General features: G+C 39.7%; 1 protein-coding gene across 1 annotated transcript in view; it reads left to right on the top strand.

Annotated features, from left to right (window-relative positions):
- The first annotated feature begins 12 nt into the window (after positions 1–12).
- TMEM116 (transmembrane protein 116) overlaps positions 13–21,025 on the top strand; it is a 50,437-nt gene continuing 29,424 nt past the window's right edge. Inside the window, exon 1 of the mRNA XM_064272955.1 lies at positions 13–333. Within this exon, the coding sequence (XP_064129025.1) occupies positions 13–333 (321 nt within the window). The remainder of the gene's footprint in view (positions 334–21,025) is intronic.

Here is a 21,025-nt window from a genome sequence, read left to right as displayed (position 1 = left end):
GCGGGACGGAATATGGAGCGGCCGCGCACGCGCACTCAGCAAGGCTCAGGCTGGCCCGGGGTAAAAGGGAGGGGCCACGTGGGAGGTGCCACGTGGGAGGGGCGGGAGGAGAGAAAACTGGGACTGCTGCGCACGCGCGCTCCGTGGCGCTCGCCGGCGCTCAGCCCTGTTCCCGTCATCCTCCACGCGAGCAGAGGTGCAAAGCGCGAGCTTGAGGTCGTCGCAGCTGCTCCCCGGATGTGGCTCCTCCTCTTCGGAGTGGAGGAGGCCCGGCATCGTTTCTTCCTGCGTTTTGTCTGTCAGGCAGTTGGTCAGGAGCCGCTGCTACCCTCAGTTAGTCTGTGAATCAAGTCCACCTTAGTCAGACTTTGCTACTTCCCAGACTCAGTTGGCCCACCATGACCGTCAGGCAGAATCTGCTACCACCCTTGGTCAGGCAGTCAGTTGTTGCACTACTAACCTGAGCTGGTCAGCCCCAGACTTACTTAACATGGCAGTTAGGGCCCCTTCAACCCTCTTACAGGTCGGGCCTACTCTGAGGTGAGTGCCTTCCCAGGTAGAAGCCATGGTTAGCTCTGCTGCTAACCAAAAAATGTCAGTGGTTTGAACCCGCCCAACGGCTCTGCTGTGGAAATTCCTGGCAATCTACTTCTGTAAAGGTTACAGCCGAGAAAATCCTGTGGGGCAGTTCTACTCTGTCACATGGGGTTTCATTGAGTCCCAGTCGATTTGATGGGACGAGTACCTGCTCAGCCATACTGTATGCTCCAGGAAGGTTTTTGTCTTTTCAGTCCTAATAATTCCATTGAAGAGATCTTCATTCAGTGCATACTCTTTGTAAGATCCTGGTTTTGCCTCTAGGAGTACAGACTTGAGAAATGAACTAGGCAGAGCTCTGTGCTGAAGGACTCATAATGTTGGGGGAACAGGAGAGAGAGTAATATAAACAACCAGTGCAGTGTAACAGTATAAAGTAAGAGTATATTAGAGTACTGTGAAAACACAAATGGAGGCCCAGTCAATCTAGTTCAGGAATGTCAGGGACAGTTATCAATAGGAGATTACTGTTGGAAAGAAGATCCATTCATAAGGCAAAGGGCCAAAGGACGTTTCTAGCCAGGGGACAAGAGTGCACAGGCATGTTGGGGAACTGGTTGGGATGAATTGGGACAGCTGCTAAAGGGTCTTACCAAGCTGAACGGTTTGGATTTTGTGCTGAAGGCAACAGAGAGTCACCAGAAGGCTTGACCAGGAGAGTGACGCCAGATTGCAGTTTCAAAACATCATTTAGGAATGAAGGGAATGGATTGGGAAGGAATAAGACTGAATGCAGGGATTCCAGTTAGGGGTCTATTGCAATAGTCTAGGTGAGTAAGGTTAAGGTCCTGCAATAGGACGTTAATAGTCAGGATGAAGAGGAAAGGATGGAATTGAGAAACATTTGTAGGGTACAGTTCACAAGACTTGACCAACTGGATGTGAGAGTGAGAGATAAAGTTATGTAATATAAGGTATTATAAAGGATTTAGGGCCACAATTAACTGCTAATATGTGTCCAAGAAATTGTGTTTGTGTAAAACTAATTAGTCAAGAAAGATAATAGCATCCAGGTATCCAATCTTGGGCAACCAGTTTGATTGGGTAGAGGTTTTGAGAGACAGAAGAGCCCAATGTGTAAATGTGTGTGTTTGGGGGGAAGTTCAGAAAAGGAAATTCTGACTTTGCTGTAAGAAATTATTAAATGAAATAAGCTATGTTGACAAATGATAGGAGTTAGAGGAGGAAAAAATTACTATGAGCTAGGATGGTTAAGGTTTCATGTAGGAGGTGGGAATGGGGTTGAATCTTGGGAGAAAAAACATTTTAGGCAGAGAAAAAGTGAAAAAGGAGTGGAAGTGGGAATAAGAGCGATGACTTGGGGAATGCCTGGCTTGGCTGAGGGAAGGAGTTCTCAAAACAGCAGTTTAAAGCCTCCTAAGACTTTTAAACCATTTTAAAATTACTCTTGAGTATATAAATGCTTTGGGTACACCTAGTTAGTGTGACCAATCAGGAGTCATTTTCTAGTCATAGTTAGTGTAGAAGAAGGTTGTGAAGGAAGTGGATTGGTTGAAGAGGGAAGGGAAGTGTTGGAGCTTTTGCTGTGAATTGCAAAATTAGAGTAATCATGCATATATATTTTTTCTGACTTTAAGAAAGAAAAACTTATTCTCACACAGCCTGGTGGGCTACAAGTCCAAACTTAGGGCATCAACTCCAGGGGAAGGCTTTCTGTCTCTGTCGGCTCTAGAGGAAGGTCCTTCTCATCAATCTTCCCTTGGACTAGGAGCTTCTCTGCTCAGGAACCCGGGGTCCAGAGGATGTGCTCTGCTCCCTGTGCTGCTTTCTTGATGGTATGAGGTCACTCCTTTCTGCTCACTTCCCTTTCCTTTTCACTTCTAGAGAGATAAAAGGTAGTGCAGGACACACCCCAGGAAAACTCCCTTTACGTTGGATCAGGGATGTGACCTGGGTAAGAGTGGTACAATCCCACCCTATTCTTCTTAAACATAAAATTATAGTCACAAAATGGAGGACAGCCGCACAATTCTGGGAATCGTTGCCTGACCAAATTGACACACATTTTGGGGGGACACAATTCAATCCATAACACTATTCAATTAGTGTTCATTTCATTAGAATCCCAGAAGTACTTATTGATTACTTATGTAACCAGTACTGATTAGATTAGTTTAGAGGGATTATATACATGTCTTTTCTCCCATAGGTATCGAGTCATTACGATTTCAGTCATTTGGTCTGGTTGTTACGTAGACCATTAGTGCAAACGTAGAATAGACATGACTTCCTGAGCTGCTTTTCAAAGATGTATATTTATGCTTAAGATTTAAGATGTAAGCAGTTAGATCAGTTTTATCTGCCTCTTCCATGTCTCACTGTCCCTCCCCCCCGAAAAGTAAACTTCAATTGAGTGTATAGAATTTGCATTACATTGTTTTATATTCTACTAAAATATTTCCAGTTTGAAGGTTTAGCATACTTACCTTCTCTTAGTGACGAGCTTCTACTTAGAGTCCACATTCTAACAAATTCCTAGGAGATGCTGATGCTCATGGTTTCAGACCACACTGTCTTGCTTGCTTTTAAATTCCTGAAGATAAGAATTATCTTTGAAGTCTACCATTGTAGCTTTTGTATGAAAGTGCTCACAAACCAATACCCACTAGTTTATCTTTCCCTTACAAGATCATAAGACTTGAGGACCGGGCTCCATTGGCTTTATTCCCATGTCCTTAAGCTTGGGGTATTCTTGTTAGACTTGTTTCTCTCACTGTGTCAGTTGTCACCAAAAGATATTTGAAGAGAAAGGGAAGCTCTAATTTCTTCTATGTGCTTATAGATACTGCTCAGATTCAGTATTTACTGTACATTGGGGAGGGGGTTGCCTCTCAAAGGATGCTTCCTCCCAAACCCCCATATTTCTGAGGATCAGGACCAGTTTGGAATCCACCTGAACCATCATTTTGAAGAGATTTAGGGACCAAGGGCGAGGTGGACTGGTGACCATTAACTTACCAAGCACTCTGTGCCACCAGGGCTCCCACTTAATCAAGCTCAAGCATATGAAAGATGTTGTTGTTGTTAATTGCTTTTGAGTTGATTTTCAACTCATGGCAATCCCATGTGACAGAGTAGAACTGCCCTGTAGGGTTTCCTAAGTTGTAAACTTTATGGGAGCAGACTTCCAGGTCTTTCTTCAGTGGAGTGGCTGGGTAGGTTTGAACCGCCAACCTTTTAGTGAGCAGCCAAGCACTTAGCCATCGTGCCTCCAGGACTCATTATATACGAGGTAAGAGATGTCAGAAGTATTCATCAATGTGATTGGTCTCTGAAGAAGGTGAGACTATTCTGTTAATTTTGTTTTTATCTATTTCAGTCATCTTTCTCAAAATTCCCTTTAAACTCCTTCCACTCTCTCCCTATTTCAGATATGCCACTTGGAGCTGCTTCGTGCTCCTGTTCTTCTGTTTATTTATTCCTAGTTCTACTTTAGTGACTCTTTGCTTTCCCCTCCCACCTCCACTCTTAGGGTAGTTATCTCAGTGTTTCCTTGAATAGTGCTGTGGTCCCAGTGAGTTATGATATAAGTTAATTCTTGGCTTCAGGAACCTGACAACAATCTACAGAAATAACCAGGTATAGTTCTCCATATTTAAAAAGAAGTCATAAGTCTCCACAGTTGACATTAGATGTGGAAAATCAAAGGGCTCACTCGGAGTATTGTATAAGGTAGGGAGGAAGGGGACCATGTTACACGAGTGTCCACAAGACTCAGTGTGGCAACCGGAGTGAGGAGGAAAAAAGTGGGATCATCAGCTAAAGCAGTTAATGTATAAACACACCCATCTTTTTTCTAACATCATCAAACCAGCGAAGCAACAGCCTCACTGGCCTCTTTGCTATTTCGTATATACACAAGGCATGTTTCTGCCTCAGGGCCTTTGCACTGTCTTTCTTCCCCTAGAACACTTTTTTTTAAGTATCTACTTGACTGGCTTACTGCCCTGAAATCTTTTTTCAAATGTCAACTTTCTAGTGAGGCCTATCCTGATAATTCATTTTAAAATCGTTCTTTCCAGATACCATCCTGCTTTCCATCTCCTTCCCCGCCGTTATTTTTTCCTCCATAGTCCTTTTCAACTTGTAACATATTGTATAATTTGCTTATTTATTTGGTTTATTATGTTTCCCATGAGGCCTGGGGTTTTTGTCTGTTTTGTTCACTACTATGTATCTTTAGCACCTAAAACAATGTCCAGCACGTAGTAGGCATTCACTGAATATTTGCTGAATGAATAAATGAATCAAGCGAATGAGGATAGACATATTCCATGGCTGTTTCTCCAGACTTCTTGGCCCTTTCTGCATTCCCTTCTTAGATCACATATTGCCCTTTGGAGGTACCCCATTCCTTAGAGCTAATTGTTTTTTCCCTGCAAGGTTTTGCTTACATTAACACTCTAGGTGTTTTGACATAGAGGTCTTAATGAACACTTAAAGCAGATTTCACCTGTTAAAAATGGTTGTGGAAGGAAGATTTCTCCCACAGAATGATTTTCTCCAAGCTCCATACTCCTCTAAGAATTCTTTAAATATTTAACAAACATTTACTAAACATCTTTCCTGTGCCGTACACTCTTCTAGGGGTAAGGGTTACACTGGTGAATTAAATAGGTGTGCTTCCTGTCATCCTGGAGCTTAGAATTTAAAGGGGGAGACCAAACTTAAATGACTACACAAACAAATACGTAATTATGAATCATGATCATTTCTAAGGAAAAAAAAAAAGCTGAGGGCCTATGAGAGAATATGACGGGGGGATTAATTTGGATTGGGGAAACCTTTACAAACAGGTGTATTTATGCTGAGGTAAGACCTAAAGGATGAATAGGGTTTAGATACCAAAAAAAAAAAAACAACAAAAACCTGTTGCTATCAAGTTGATTCCAACTCATAGTGACCATATAGGACAGAGTAGAAATTTGAAGAGATAGTCATTAAATAATCATATAAATAAGTATAAAATTACAGATTGTCATAGCACTAGGTATTAGGTTATAAAGATTATGAAACATTTTAGGAAGAGAAAACAGCACGTGCAAATGTCTGGGGTGAGAAAGAACTCAAAATATTTGAGGAACTGAAAGGACTCCACTCTGAGAATCTATCCTTTCGTTACTGAATCAGCATAGAAGGAGGTAATACGTGCAGGATATTTATTGCAGTGTTGTTTGAAACAAATAAAAACTGTAAATGCCCATTATTAGAGAAATTGTTGGATCACTTATCATATGTAGAATATTATACAGCTATTTTTTTTATCAAAAATGAGTTAGAGTTATTTTTCTAAAGTTGGAGGGATATCCATGAAATAATGAGGAAATCAGATATATACAGATATGTGGTATGACCCCGTTAAAAAAAAAAAAAAAAAAACACCTACCACCACATTACACCAACCCCTCATATATATGTATGTATATTTGAATATGTTTTGATGAGCATAGACAAAGATACAGAAATACACAAGGCTTTTAAGACTAGTTAGAGTCCAGGAGAGTGGAAAGAAAGACTATATTGATTGTAATCTGTAAACCAAACCCGTTACCGTTGAGTTGTTTTTGACTCCTGTCGACCCTTTGGGACAGAGTAGAACTGCCCCATAGAGTTTCCAAGGCTGTAATCTTTACGGAACCAGGCTGCCACATGGAGAAGCTGGTGGATTCAAACTACTGATCTTTCAGTTAGCAGCCAAGCACTTTAACCGCTGTGCCACCAGGGCTCTGTATGTTGAGGATAGCTGTAGAATATGAAATACTAGCTGCGGAATTACTGCAAATATGTAAAAAATTGAATATGGGTATGGGCAAGGACTCAGAGTAACATAGATAAATGAAAATATTGTTTCGATTAGATGATAGGATTACGGGAAACGTTTTAATTTGGATTTCTGTATTTTGATACTGTTTTTGCAATAAAGTAACATGAAAAACTCAAAGAGATGTTAACATCCAGGGATCAAATCACATCAACAGAGATGTTTTTCTTTCTTCTTTTGTCCCACTTTCAACTCATGTTATTTTGTTTTATTTTATAAACTCTTATAAACCACCTGAAATATTATCTGGGTCAAAGTGGCATACAAGTAAACAAATGAAAGTGACCTGACCCTTGCCAGTCTCTTTTTAATCTGTCTTGCACACTGCCAGCAAATTAATATTCACAGTATTATCACTTAAAATGAAGATGATAGTACTTGCCTCACAGGGTTGTGAGTGGATGAAATTGGTTATGCGTATAAAGCACTTAGAACAGCGCCTGGTGTGTAGTATGTACTCGCTGATGACTAGTTAGTGTAGTTATTATGTCATATCATTTCTTTACTCAGGAATTTGTAGTAGCACTTCTACAGAATAAAATCCAAATGTAAAACCCTTCATAATCTAGTTATAAATCAAAGAGTCTAAATGAAAAAGCAATTTATAACAATGCAAGTAGCTGTTGAGCCTTTGAGATGTGGCTAATTCAAATTGAGATATAAGTGTAAAATACACTGAATTTCCAAGTATGAAGTTAGGAATGTGAACTATTTCAATTTTTTTTATTGTGGTGCAAATATACACAACAAAGCGTACACCAAGCGAACGGTTTCTACTTGTGTAATTCAGTGACATTGATTTTATTGAAGTTGTGCAACCCTTCTCCCTATCCTTTTCCAAATTATCCCACCACTATTAACATGAACTCACTGCCCCCTAAGAAAAAACTCCCCCTTTTCCCTTCCCTTCCACCCTAGTAACCGCTAATAAATTTTAGTTTCTTTATGTATTTGCTAATTTCATGTAAGTGAGACCGTACAGTATTTTTCCCTTTTCAAATGATTAATTTCGCTCAGTGTAACATTTTCAGGGTTCATCCATGTTGTGGCATGTATCAGGACTTCGTTTCTCTTTAAAGCTGAATGGTAGTCCACATGTGGTATATACCAATGAGTATATACCAGATTTTCTTTATCCATTCATCCGATGGACGTTTTGGTTTTTTCCACCTTTGGGCTGTTGTGAACATTGGGGTACGTGTGTCTGTTTGTGTCACTGCTTTCAAGTCTCTTGGTATGTAATAGAGTGGAGTAGCTGTGTCATATGGTAGTTCTATGTTCCACTTTTTGAGAAACCACCAAAATGTTTTCCACAGTTGTTAGTTGCCGTGGAGTCAGTTCCGATTCATGGTGACCCCATGTGTGCAGAGTAGAACTACTCCATAGGGTTTTCAAGGCTGTGACCTTTCAGAAGCCTGTCTTCCAAGGTGCCTCTCTGGGTGGGTGTGAACTGCTAGCCTTTCAGCACTTAACCATTTTTTTTTTTTTTAATTGTTAGGTGCCCTCAAATCAGTTCTGACTTATAATGACCCTATGTACAACAGAATGAAATACTGCCCAGTCACAGTGGTCGTTATGTTTGAGCCCATTGTTGAAGCCACTATGTCAGTCCGTCTCGTTGAGGGTCTGCCTCTTTTTCGCTGACCCTCTGCTTTACCAAGCATGATGTCCTTCTCCAGGGACTGTTCCCTCCTGATAACATGTCCAAAGTATGTGAGATAAAGTCTCGCCATCCTTACTTGTAACGAGCATTGTGGCTGTACTTCTTCCAAGACAGATTTGTTGATTGTTCTAGCAGTCCATGATATATTCTTCGCCAACACCATAATTCAAAGGCATCATTTTTTTCCTTCGGTCTTCTTTTTCATTGTCTAGCTTTTGCATGCATATGAGTTGATTGAAAACACCATAGCTTGGGTCAGGCGCACCTTATTCCTTAACGTGACATCTTTTAAGAGATCATTTGCACCAGATTTGCCCATTCAGTGTGTCTTTTGATTTCTTGCCTGCTGCTTCCATGGGCGTTGATTGTGGATCCAAGTAAAGTGAAATCCTTGACAACTTCAGTATTTTCTCTTTTTATCATGATGTTGCTTATTGGTCCAGTTGTGAGGATTTTTGTTTTCTTTATGTTGAGGTGTAGTCCGTACTGAAGGCTGTACCATTTATATTCCCACCAGCAGTGGATGAGAGATCTTATTTCTCCGCAGCCTCACCAACACCTATTGTCTTCCATTTTTTTGATCATTGCCATTCTAATGGGGTGAGATAGTATCTCACGTTGTGGTTTTGATTTGCATCTTTTAATGGCTAGTGGAACTCTAGTAGTGTACTGGTTAAGAGTTTGACTCCTAACCGAAAGGTTGGCAGTTCAAATCCACCAGGTGCTGCTTTGAAACCCTATGGGGCAGTTCTCCTCTGTCCTATAGGGTAGCTATGAGTCAGAATCAACTCCACGACAACGGGTGCGGGATGCTGACTTAGGTCCCTGGGTGGTGTAGACAGTTAAGCACTAGACTACTAACCACAAGGTTTATGGTTCAAACCCACCCAGAAGCACCTCAGAAAAAGTCCTGGCAATCTGCTTCTGAAAGGTTACAGCCTCGAAACCCTATGGAGTGAAGTTTTACTCTGTACACATGAAGTCCGCCATGAGCTGGAATCAACTTAAAGGCAATTTTCTTTTTTTTGTAATGATGACTTAGTGGTTACCTTTCTTCTGTTTAAAAACACATCTTTTGGATAATTCATTCTAAACTCTTAACTGGGATCAATACTGTTGTTGTTGTTGGTTCCGACTCATAGCGACCCTATAGGACAGAGTAGAACAGCCCCATAGGGTTTCCAAGGTGCAGCTGGTGGATTTGAACCGCTGACCTTTTGGTTAGTAGCTGAGCATTTAACCACTATGCCACCAGGGCTCCGGGATCAATACTAAGACCCATGATTTATGATTTGCCTGGTCTTCAGATTCTGTTCTTCCTCCTTATAAAACTAAACGAATATTTTAGTTACAGCTAGACTTGTAGCAATTTTCCTTTTTCCCATGAACTCTCAGATAGCTCTCACTGGTTCTTTTGAGTTAACCTGCAAGTTCTATCAAAGTGCTGGAATGTAATTTGTTCAGGCCTGAAGTGGTAGATTCATTTAGAGGAGTCAGGTGCTCTCTTACAATTTATCTTCAGTTACCTCTTACAATGTTTGTTTTACGCTTTTTATTCTAAATATTATTCTATTCAGTAGGAAAGACCGTAACATGTTATACATTAATCATTACACCATGAATCCCAGTAATGGGACATTTCCTTCCTCTTGCTAGACCCAAACTTCACTTTTTTAGTAACAGCCTTATTGAGATGTAGTTCACACGCCATACAGGTCACCCTTTACATGCATATACAGTCCAGTGGTTTCTTAGTATGTTCAGAGTTATGCAGCTGTCACCACTGTCTAATTTTAGATAGTTTTTTGTCACCCCATAAAGAAAGTCTGGGCCCGTTAGCAGTCACTCTCCAAACTTCCCCCAGCACTAAAAAAGCAACCACTGATTTATTTTCTGTCTCTAACAGGTTTGCCTATTCTGAACATTTCATATGAAAGGAATCATTCAATATGTGGTATTTTGTGATTTTGTGTTTCTTTTACTTAGCATAATATTAAGGCTCATTCATATTGTAGTACACATCAATACTATGTCCTTTTTATTGCCAAATAATATTCCACCGTATGGATAGACTACATTTTATCCATTCATCAGTTGATGGACATTTTGTTTGTTTATACTTTTTGGCTATCATGAATACTGCTGTGAACATTCATTCATATCCAAGTTTTTGTATGGAAGTATGTTTTTATTTCTCTTGAGTGTATACCTAGGAGTAGAATTCTGACCATATGATAGCTCTGTGCTTAACTTTTTGAGGAACTGCCAAAGAGACTACACCAATGGTGCTGTGCCATTCACGTCAGCAGTGGGTGAGGCTCCTATTTCTCCATAAGTTCTCATCAACACTTGTTGCTTATTTATTTATTTTTAATAATAGCCATCTTAGTGGGTATGAGGTGGTATCTTATTGTGGTTTTGATTTGTAGTTCCCTGATGGCTAATGATGTTGAACATCTTCTCATGTGCATATTGACCATTTCTGTATCTTCTTTGGAGAAATGTTTATTCAAGTCTTTGGCTGTTTTTAAACTGGGTTATTTGTCTTTTATTATTGAGCTGTAAGAGTTCTTTTCTGCTGAAAAAGATTTCTTTATTAAAAAGCAAAAACGTCACTTTGATGATTAAGGTACATCTGACCCAAGCCATGGTGTTTTCAATCGCCTCATACGCATGAAAAAGCTGCCCAATAAATAAGGAAGACCGAAAAAGAATTGATGCCTTTGAATTATTATGTTGGCGAAAAATACCGAATATACCATGGACTGCCAGAAGAATGAACAAATCTGTCTAGAATGCTCCTTAGAAGCGAGAATGGTGAGACTTCATCTCACATACTTTGGACATGTCATCAGGAGGGATCAGTCCCTGGAGAAGGACATCATGCTTGGTATAGCAGAGGGTCAGTGAAAAAGAGGAAGATCCTCAACAAGATAGATTGACGCAGTAGCTGCAGCAATGGGCTCAAACACAGCAGCAGTTGTGAAGATGGCGCAGGACCAGGCAGCATTTCATTCTGTTGTACATAGGGTCACTGTGAGTTGGAACCGACTCAGTAGTACCTAATAAGAGTTCCTTATATATTCTAGGGAAACCTCGGTGGCGTAATGGTTAAGTGCTACGGCTGCTAACCAAAGGGTCGGCAGTTTGAATCCGCCAGGCACTCCTTGGAAACTCTATGGGGCGGTTCTACTCTGTCCTGTAGGGTTGCTGTGAGTCAGAATCGACTCGACAGCTCTGGGTTCTGGGTTATATATTCTAGATACAGGACCCTTACCAGATGTTTGGTTTGCAAGTATTTTCTCCCATTCTGTAGGCCGTCTTTTTACTTTTTTGATAATATCCTTTGAAGCACAATTTTTTTTTTTAATTTTCGGGAAGTCCGATTTATCTATTTTTATTTTCATTGCTTGTGTGTTTTGGTGTCGTAGCTAAGAAATCCTTGCCTAATCTCTCAAAGATCTTTGCTGCTCTGTTCAGCACAAACTATTCTTTCTGTCTCTGAGCTGCTCAAAGAGCTCCCTTGGTGTTACATTAATTTTTAAAATTATCAGTTCTCTGTTCTTCCTCTCCCCAGCTCATTGTTAGAATACTATGGTGGTTAAGAATGAGAACTCTGGAGTCAGATTGACTGAGTTTGAAAGTTGCCGTTTCCACTTGATAACTCTGTAACCTTAGGGAAGTGATTTAACTTATTCAAGCCTTAGTTTTTTCATTTGTAAAATGTGGATAATACCGCTTCTTACTTCAAAGATTGTGTCGAGGATTAAAGTGCTTAGCCTAGAGCCTAACACACATAGAAAGGCCTTGATAATTGGTAGTTATTACTGTTTAAAATCTTTAAATATTGTTTTCAGAAAATTTTTTTGCTTAAATAGAAATATTTTACTATATGGGTGCTTTATCTTGACTTTGTATCCACTGTAGTAACTGGCTCATGGTAGAAGTTTAACAAAGATCTCTTACTTAAATTGACATATAATATACTAGCCTATTACATTCGGTGAGAGCTAGGATGTATTGAGTTTGCTAAGGAACCAGGAAAAAGAGGGGAAGGGAAAACTGAAAATCAATACCACCTGCTCTATCATTGGGGCTTGGGTTAGTTCTTGTAGGAAAGAAAGATGAGAAGACTGTGTTTCCAAAGATACTTCAAAGGAGATAAATGCTGACTGTATAGAAGGGCAGGGACTAATCCAGAGAGAAAAATTGAAAAGTAAGCCCCTAAATGTTGGCAGCTGGCATAAGATATTTTAGAAGAAGATGCCACAAGAGGAAAGTTCTCCAGAGCTGGTTATGCTATGAAGAGCAGCCGACCGACTGGACGTGGCTGATCACTGAACAATTTGAGGTTTGTTCTTGGCTGAGACAAGAGTCCTTTGTTCTAAAGCATTCGCTTATCACTTGGTGAGACTGTCATTAGTACCCTCACCCTTATTAGATATATGATGAGAAGCCTCAAATCACTCACCAGGCCCTTATGGTAGGCATTTCTGATTCAGACATTTTCTGTGATTTTTATTTATCCATCTAATAATTTGAGCAAAGTGATTAGAACCTTCTTCTGCTTAGCCATGTTGTGTCTTCCATTCCAGGTGATAATCTTAAAATAAATGAATCATGTATTTAAATTACTCAAAGCATGCAAATGATATAATTTATGTTATTAATAAGTATTTGTAGAATGAATGAAATGATGGCTAGATGAAAGAAATGGTTTCAAAAGTGAATGTTCTTCCTTCTTACTCCGGCTTTCCCCTCCCACTCTTTGTCCAGATTTTACCAGTTCTTCCAAATCCTGTTGAAATGCTGCTCTGTGTGTATATTATTGTTGCATGCAGATCATTTGAGTTTTTGGTTGTCGAGCCATTTTTTCTAGTATATTATAAGCTCTTGCAAGGCTGAATCTGTACCTTATTTGTCTTTTTATCTTCCGGAACACACTGCTTTGCACGAGGTTGATATTTAAACGTAAGTATATTAAATGAGTAATGTAATTTAATAATTAATTATACTTGTGATGAGAATTTTTGATTCAGAATATTTAAGATGTTAGTACTCAAAAATATGACAGATATTAATAATCTCTTCTCAGCTTGCACTGGTATTACTAGAAATCATTCGTTTTAAGACAGCCTCTCTCCTTGCCATTTCTTTCCCTTTTTTCCGTTCCATTTCCCTCCTGCAGCTCAATTTATCTTTTTCACTATGACTCATTCTCTCTACTTCTTTTCATTATTCCTGCCTCTTGTCACTTCTTAAAATTCCTAATGCTCCTTAGAACTTTGTTTCCGTGTCACCTGCTCTTTCTATTTTTGTTCTTTCTGCTTGGCTTTCTCCTCCACTTGTTGCCACCTTCACTCCTTGCCCTCAAGGTGCAGGGCAGGATAGGGTAGGGAGGGGCCCAGCTGGGCTAGGGGTGGAGCCAACTGTTCCCTTCTTCGGATTCAGAACCTGACTCTTGGGAAAGATCCGGCTGCTTAAAGGAAGCTGGGACCGAAGTCCCTATGGCCCCTGCATTGGAGGCTAGCATTCTGGAAGACAACTGGGACTTGGTGAGATCAGAAGCCATTCCTCTCTGCCTTTTTCCCCCCTTTTTTTCCTCCCTGTTCTATATTTTTCACTCTCAGTACCTTACTCCATACTACTAATCTTTCTTCCATTTCGCTATAGGTTATTATTCCACTTTTTCTCTGTTTAGCTGTCTGTCAGTCAACTCTGTTTAAAGTTTCTTTGCCTTATCTTTTGAGTTTGTCCATTCTTTTCCCCATACCTGTCTATTTTCTCTCAAAATTTATCTTTTCCTACCTCTTCTCCATTTTATTCTTTTTATTAGTTTTCTCATCCAACTTTCTTTTTTCATTCAGTCATTTTCCATTTACCTTCCTGTTCTTTTTATCTTACTGTTTCCTAGAGACTTAGGAACAAATGAGGGTAAAAGGAGCCACCTGCCTTTCCAGGGGCTTATTCAGCCTCTGCACACATTCTCAAGCTTATAGTGTCTTCTGGTTAGGCACTGAAGAAGAACTTGCGCTGCTCAGATAGTTGATAAACACTGAAATTAGGGTAAAGTTGAATGTTTAGTGTAAAAAGTTTAATTTTCTGTTCCTGGTTTTATTTAGGTTTTTTCTGTAATACAGTGGATACAATTTGTCATGGCTACTCTGAGGTACGTTTATTTAATCTGATATGATTGTCGAAACTAGTATAAGCAAGACTGGAGGATTTTGCAATTTCTGCATTTTTTTCCCTGGGGATTTGCTTGTACTCCTTTACTGGAGAGAAATACTATTCTTTTCCATGTTGATATCTTATGAGTAAAAATGTAGCAGCATCAACAACAATAACAAAAGGAAAAACAGATTGAGGGGTAGCATTTGAAAATCAAAACACAACCTGGTCAACAGGATTGGTTTCTAAAAGAATAGCAAAAATGAAAGAGCCCCATTGTCCTTTTTTTTCCTTTTAATTAAACATTTTGTTTTGAGGTGATTGAAGATCATTCCATTGTAAGAAGTAATAATACAAAGAGATCCCTGTATCCTGTACTCAGTTTTCCCTGATGGTAGCATCTTGCAAAACTGTAGTACAATGTCACAACCAAGATATGGACCGTGATGAAATCAAGATACAAAACTCATCTATCACCACAGCCCTTTTATAGTTACTCTCTTCTCTCCCGCTTCTACCCCCCTGAATCCCTGACAACTACAAGCCTCTTTTCCATTCCTGTAGCTTTGGCATTTCAGGAATATTAAGTGGAACCAAACAGCATGCAGCCTTTGGGACTGACTGACTTCACGCAGCATAATTATCTGGAGCTGCGTCAGTAGTTTGTTCTTTTTTATTGCCTAGTAGTATCCCATTGGGAATTTGCTTAACCATTCACCTGCTGAAGGACCTTTAGGTTGTTTCTAGTTGTTGACTATTATGAATAAAGCTGCCATAAGTATTTATGTAGTTGTATTTGTGTGAACATAAGTCTTCATGTTGCTGGGATGGATGCCCAGGAGTACAATTGCTGGGTCTTGTGAAACCTGCATGTTTAGTTTGTTAAGAAATTGACAAAGAGTTTTCCAGAGTAGGTGTATCCCTTTTGCTTTCCCACCAGCAGTGTGTGAATAGTCCAGTTTTTCTGCATCCTCCTCAACATTTGGTGGTGTTACTTTTTTTTTTTTTTTTAATTTAACCTTTCTGATAGCTGTTTAGTGCTATTACATTATGGTTTTTATATTTCCCTAATGCCTGAAATATGTTGGATTCTTTTCATGTGCTTATTTGCCATCTGTGTGGGTTATGTCTTCTTCAGGAGCTCTGGTGGAACAGTGGTTAAGTGCTCGGCTGCTGACCAAAAGATCGGTGGTTCGAAGCTACCAGCCACTCTGTGGGAGAAAGATGTGGCAGTCTGCTTCCATACACATTATAGCCTTTGAAAGCCTGTAGGGTAATTCTATTCTGTCCTGTAGGGTCACTATGGATCAGAATTGACTTGACAACAAGGAGTTTTTGTTTTATTTTGTTTCATGTCTTCTTCAAGGGAAATGGCAATTGCCCATGTTCTAGTTGGATTACTTTCTCTTTTACTGTTGAGTTTTGAGAGTTCTTTATATATTCTAGATATGTATTTTCTTCCAGGCTGTCGCTTGGCTTTTCTTCCCTTTAGCAGAGTCTTTTGCAGAACAGTAATTTTAAATTTTGACGAGGTCCAATTTATCTGTTTTTCCTTTTATGAATTTATGATTTTGGTGTCAAATCTAAGAAGGCTTTGGACAGGCCAAAATACTGAAGATTTTTCTCTTGTTTTTCTGAAAGTTTTACATTTAAATCCATGATCTATTTTGAGTTAATTTTAGCATAAGCTGTGAGACTCTGGTGTGATGGATTGCTTTTATATGACCTTTCTCACCATAGTCTGGTAACTCCCACCAAGTGACTGGATGAGACTATGCAAATGAGGAACTTGTGCATAGCACCCATTTGGGGGTGGGACCATACGAATAAGGTGCACAGAACCCTAGTGAGGGATTGGTTAGTTTTGCCATCCTGCTAGGCTTAAAATGAGCCATCCCAGAGGTGCTTGGGGGGGGAACGTCACACCACCAAGAAAGAAGAGCTAGGAGTGGAGCGTGTCCTTTGGACCTGGAATCCCTGCACTGAGAACTTCCTAGATGCAGGAGATGAGAGAGAGCTGTAATGCCAGAGATGGCGCAAAACAATGAGAAGCAGTGGCAGAGAAACAGTGGCAGCAGAGGCAGCAGAACCACGAAACCAGCAGGAGATGGCGTGGTGGGCTTTCTGGCCCACGGAGCAAGAAAGCTGAGTACCTTTGGACAGCGGGCTTGTTGGCACAGTAGGATGCCTCCAGGCAGTTGGCGGTGGAGCTAAAGAACTTTGTAACACTTGCCTGAACAGGGCAGAGGCCAGGCCAGCCCAAGAGGCCCAGGAGGCCCAAGGGGCCCAGGATGAGAAGCCAAGGGCCAGGGAGAGGCCTGCCTGTGGGCACGACTAAGAAGAGGCTGCCTGATCAGAGAACTCTATCCTGAGCCATTTCTGATCCTAAATTGTAACCTCTGACTTCCCTAATAAACTCCACAATTGTGAGTATTGTCTCTGAGTTCTGTGTGGCCATTGCAACAAATTATCGAACCCAGCAGAGGAGTGGAGAGTGCTGTGGGAGGGATGACTGATGTCAGAATTGGTAAAAAGGTTGAGGAGAGGATGTATGTCTGACCTCTGCCTCATACAGTCACCCTTGGGCTGTTGAGCTGATAATGACTTTTCTCCCTTGTGAAGATTTAGCCTAAGCTGTGAGACTGTCAGACGTTGCCCCCACACCATTCTTACAGAGACATAGCTCAGGGTTTACTTATTTATTTATTTATTGCCTATGGATGTCCAATTATTCCAGGATCACTTGTTGAAAAGGCTCACTTTCCTCCATTTAATTGTTTTTGCACCTTTGTCAAAAATCAGTAGGGCATATTTATATGGGTCTGTTTTTTTTTTTATTCAGTTCTATTGGTCTATGTATCTATCCCTCCACCAATACCACACAGCATTGATTACTGTAGTTATGTAATAAGTCTTGAAATCGAGTAGACTGATTATTCTCACTTTATTCTTCTTTTCCAAAAAATTGTTTTAGCTACTCTAGTTTTTTTGTCTTTGCATTTACATTTTAAAATAGTTTTGTCTATAGCTACAAAAAAATCTTGCTGGGATTTTGATAGAAGTGCGTTAAAACTGTATATCAAGTTAGGGACAATCGATGTCCTGTTTTAATAATCATCTTCTATTTCTTTCAGTGTTATAGGTTCAAGTTCACTTATTGCCTATGCTGTATTCCAGAATACACAGAAATCTCCAGAGGTGAGCAATCTCTTTTTGTGTTGGATTTGAAATTTTAGTCTCTCAGCCTTTGAAATAAATAAGAGAACTTTCACCTATAAATGATGGAATAATTCTATGAATTACTTACGAATTTGTCATTATGATACATTGAGATATGCTAGACACTACATAGAGCTCCCTTTTCTTCTGGCTAATTCTTTAAAGAAATTTTTTTATTATAGTGATATACATACAGTAAAACACAACATAATATTTCATCAATTTTTACATGTATACTTTAGTGACATTGATAATACTTTTCAAGTCCTACAACCATTCTTTTTCCAAATTATCTCACCACCATTAACATTCATTCAGTTCACTCTAAGCAAAAACCCTCACTTTCCCCTTCTCTCCTGCCCCTGGGAACTAATTACTTATGGTTTCTATGTAATTGCTAATTTCATTAAGTGATATCATACGGTATTTGTGCTTTTGTGTCTGACTTAATTCACTCAGCATAATGTCCTCTAAGTTCGTCCATATTGTGGCATGCATCAGGATTCATTCATCTTTATGGCTGAGCGATGTTCGGTTGTATGTATGTACCACATCTTGTTTATCCATTTATGAGTTGATGGATATTCCAGTTGTTTCCAACTTTTGGCTGTGGTGAAAAGTGCTGCAGTGAGCACTGGTATACACACGTCTGTTCACGTTACAGCTATCAGGTCTTTAGGGTATATAGGTAATTATTTTAACTAACTTTGAATTCTGAAAAATTGATGACCAAATATGGATTTTGGGAGGTATGTATTAATTATGGAAACCCTGGTGGCATAGTGGTTAAGTGCTATGACTGCTAACCAAAGGGTCGGCAGTTCGAATCCGCCAGGCGCTTCTTGGAAAGTCTATGGGGCAGTTCTGTTCTGTCCTATAGGGTCGCTATGAGTCTGAATCGACTTGACGGCACTGGGTTTGGTTTTTTGGTTTTTGTTTGTATTAATTATTGAAGTTAAGGACACAGAGTGTTATCTGAAGCCTGTAAGCATGGTAGGGTTCTGCCTAGAGGTAAGTTTTCTGATTTTGATATCATGGTAAAATTGCTAGTGGGGTTAGGAGATGGTTTAAGGACTTTGCTATACAAAATTTTGTTTTGCTGATCTGGCCTTCTAGGCAATTACAATTTAATGGAGAGAACAGAGCAAAAATACATTCTTTCTAAAGCTGTTCATACTAGAAAAACCAAGTTTAAAAGCTTCCTGATTCAGAGAAGACTAGAAGGACTGAAGTATTTGCTAGCTGAGTAAAGATTTTAAGAGGAATGTAAGAACTGCTTCTCTAACCAAGCCAAATGATACAAAATTAGGGAAAATTTAGTTCAGGACACATATGAAAGACCCTTGTATGTGGAAAAATACCACTGGGTTTTATTGGGCCCACTTTGTTAATAAAAAGAGCTTCTGTATATTGAACATTTAGTATTTTCCAGATGTGCTGAGTGCTTTACATACTTATTCATTCTCATTACTCTCCTATGAAATGGATGGTATGAGCTGCATTTCACAGGTTAGGAAATTGAGGCTTAAAGTCAGGAAATAACTTGTTCAAGTCACAAAGTGAGTTGCAGAGCAGGGATTTTCAAAAGTCCATACTCTTAACCACAATCTCCCTCCAAATTAAACAAAATATTTAGTATTTATTATATTCTAGGTACATATGCTAAGTACTTTAAATACATTTTTTGTCTAATTCTTAAAGCAGCTCTGTGAGGTGCATATTACCAGTCTGATATTATAGATGAGGAAATGGAACCCTAGTAAGACTTCCCCAAGGTCTTATAGCTACTAAGTGTTAGAGTTGGGATTTGAATGCAGGCTGTCTTCGTTCCAAAGCCTGACCCTACGTACACTTCTAAAACTATTGAGATGTATGTCCCAATGAAAAGAGAATTTCGAAGTTTCAGAGGTAGGATATGACTATGTAAGTAAAATTGGAAAGTAGACGTCTTGATACTGTGTTGTCATTGCCTGCTGAAGCAATCTTAGGGCAAACATCTTCCTATGATTCAGATTTCCCTAATGTTTGCTTCCTTTGCTAGAATTTGAGTTCAGACGTGACTAAGTTAATAAAGTTATGAGTGAATAGTGAGGAGAGCTAAGTTTCATCCTGAAGTCAGGGATACTCACCATCAGCACTATTAGCCTTTTGGGCTGGATATTTCTTTGTTGTGGGGGGCTGTCCTGTGCATTGTAAGGTGTTTAGTAGCATCTCTGGCCTCTACCTACTAGATACTAGTAGCAACCCTAAACCGCCCCACCCAGTAGTGACTACCAAAAATACCTCCATACGTTGTCAAATGTCCCTGGGGGGACAAAATTGCTACTGGTTGAGAACTGCTGCTCTAAAGTAACTTTCTAGCATGACAGTAAGTTGGGGTTTTGGAAAGATGTAGGTTCTAGTTTATCTTAGGATGTGACCTTCCTCTTCTCTGACTTCAGTTCTCATACCTTTTGCATAACCATGAGCCTAAAGGACCTTAGCAACATTAGATAAGTGGTTACCACACTTACAGTTTTCTTGGCCTAGGAAAAGAATTCCAAATTTTCCAACTTAAAAATCTCAGCCATACTCTGCTGTTTTCTTTTATTTCTTCATCAAAAAAACATTTTTAACAGCAAAAACACCTGGAAGATGTCATCTGAGAAAGACAAGTAGTTTATTAAATTAAAAATAGTCATAGAAACTTGGAAGAATGAGTGGGAAATCTTTGAGGGGACTAGCTGATCGGACAGCAACTCAGAGAGGCAACCTGAAGAGAGAAGAAAGTGGCCCAGGGCATTCACTGCTAAAAAAGACTTGAGACAGATACACTACACTGAACTGTGTGACTTCGTTTTCTTTAAGGTTCACTTTCGATATCCTTTGTCTCTTGATTTCACTTAAATAGAAGTATTGTGAAGCAGGATTTTAGAGGAAGTGTTTTAAGCCTTTGACCTCACCAGCATGGCCCTGGGCCCGGAGCCTTCTTAGGGAAAGCCTCTCACACATTGTTTGTTTGCTCTCCCCATCCTTCCCTTGCTCTTGATTTAAATTGAAATACTTTCAAGATCTGTGGGACATACTGTATTCCAGCCACTTTTTATGCCTCTGGAGTTCTTTGGAAAGGGGGTAGCCTGATTTTAACATGTTAAGCCTCAAGGTGGGAGTGTCTTGAAATGTGTGAAACTAAAAAATCCTGAGGGAGCCTCATTTTTGTGTAGATTGAGCATTGTGTTAGATTATGCCTCCCAGATGTATGAATTTTCTAAACTTTTGACAGGTTTGCCTTTATTTCTGTGAGATAAGCCCCCTCATTATGTTTCTCAGTTACTGTGTTCTTGTGAGAATGTATTTATCCTGAGAATAAGCTATTGGCAGTCTTCATTCAGCCATAGTGGCCATTTTCTCCTTTATGTCCTTCATTGTTTCCAGGTGTTACTGGCTCCCTTCTCTTCTAGCTCCTGAACGGTAAATAATACCTTTCCAATAAGGAAGAATGCATTGCAGTGGTACTTTTCAAAAGACTGAAACTCCTATGAGTTATTCTGACC

This window comes from Loxodonta africana, chromosome 19 (assembly GCF_030014295.1).
Source record: "Loxodonta africana isolate mLoxAfr1 chromosome 19, mLoxAfr1.hap2, whole genome shotgun sequence".
Lineage (NCBI taxonomy): Eukaryota > Metazoa > Chordata > Mammalia > Proboscidea > Elephantidae > Loxodonta > Loxodonta africana.
This window is presented reverse-complemented; position numbering and strand designations above follow the sequence as displayed.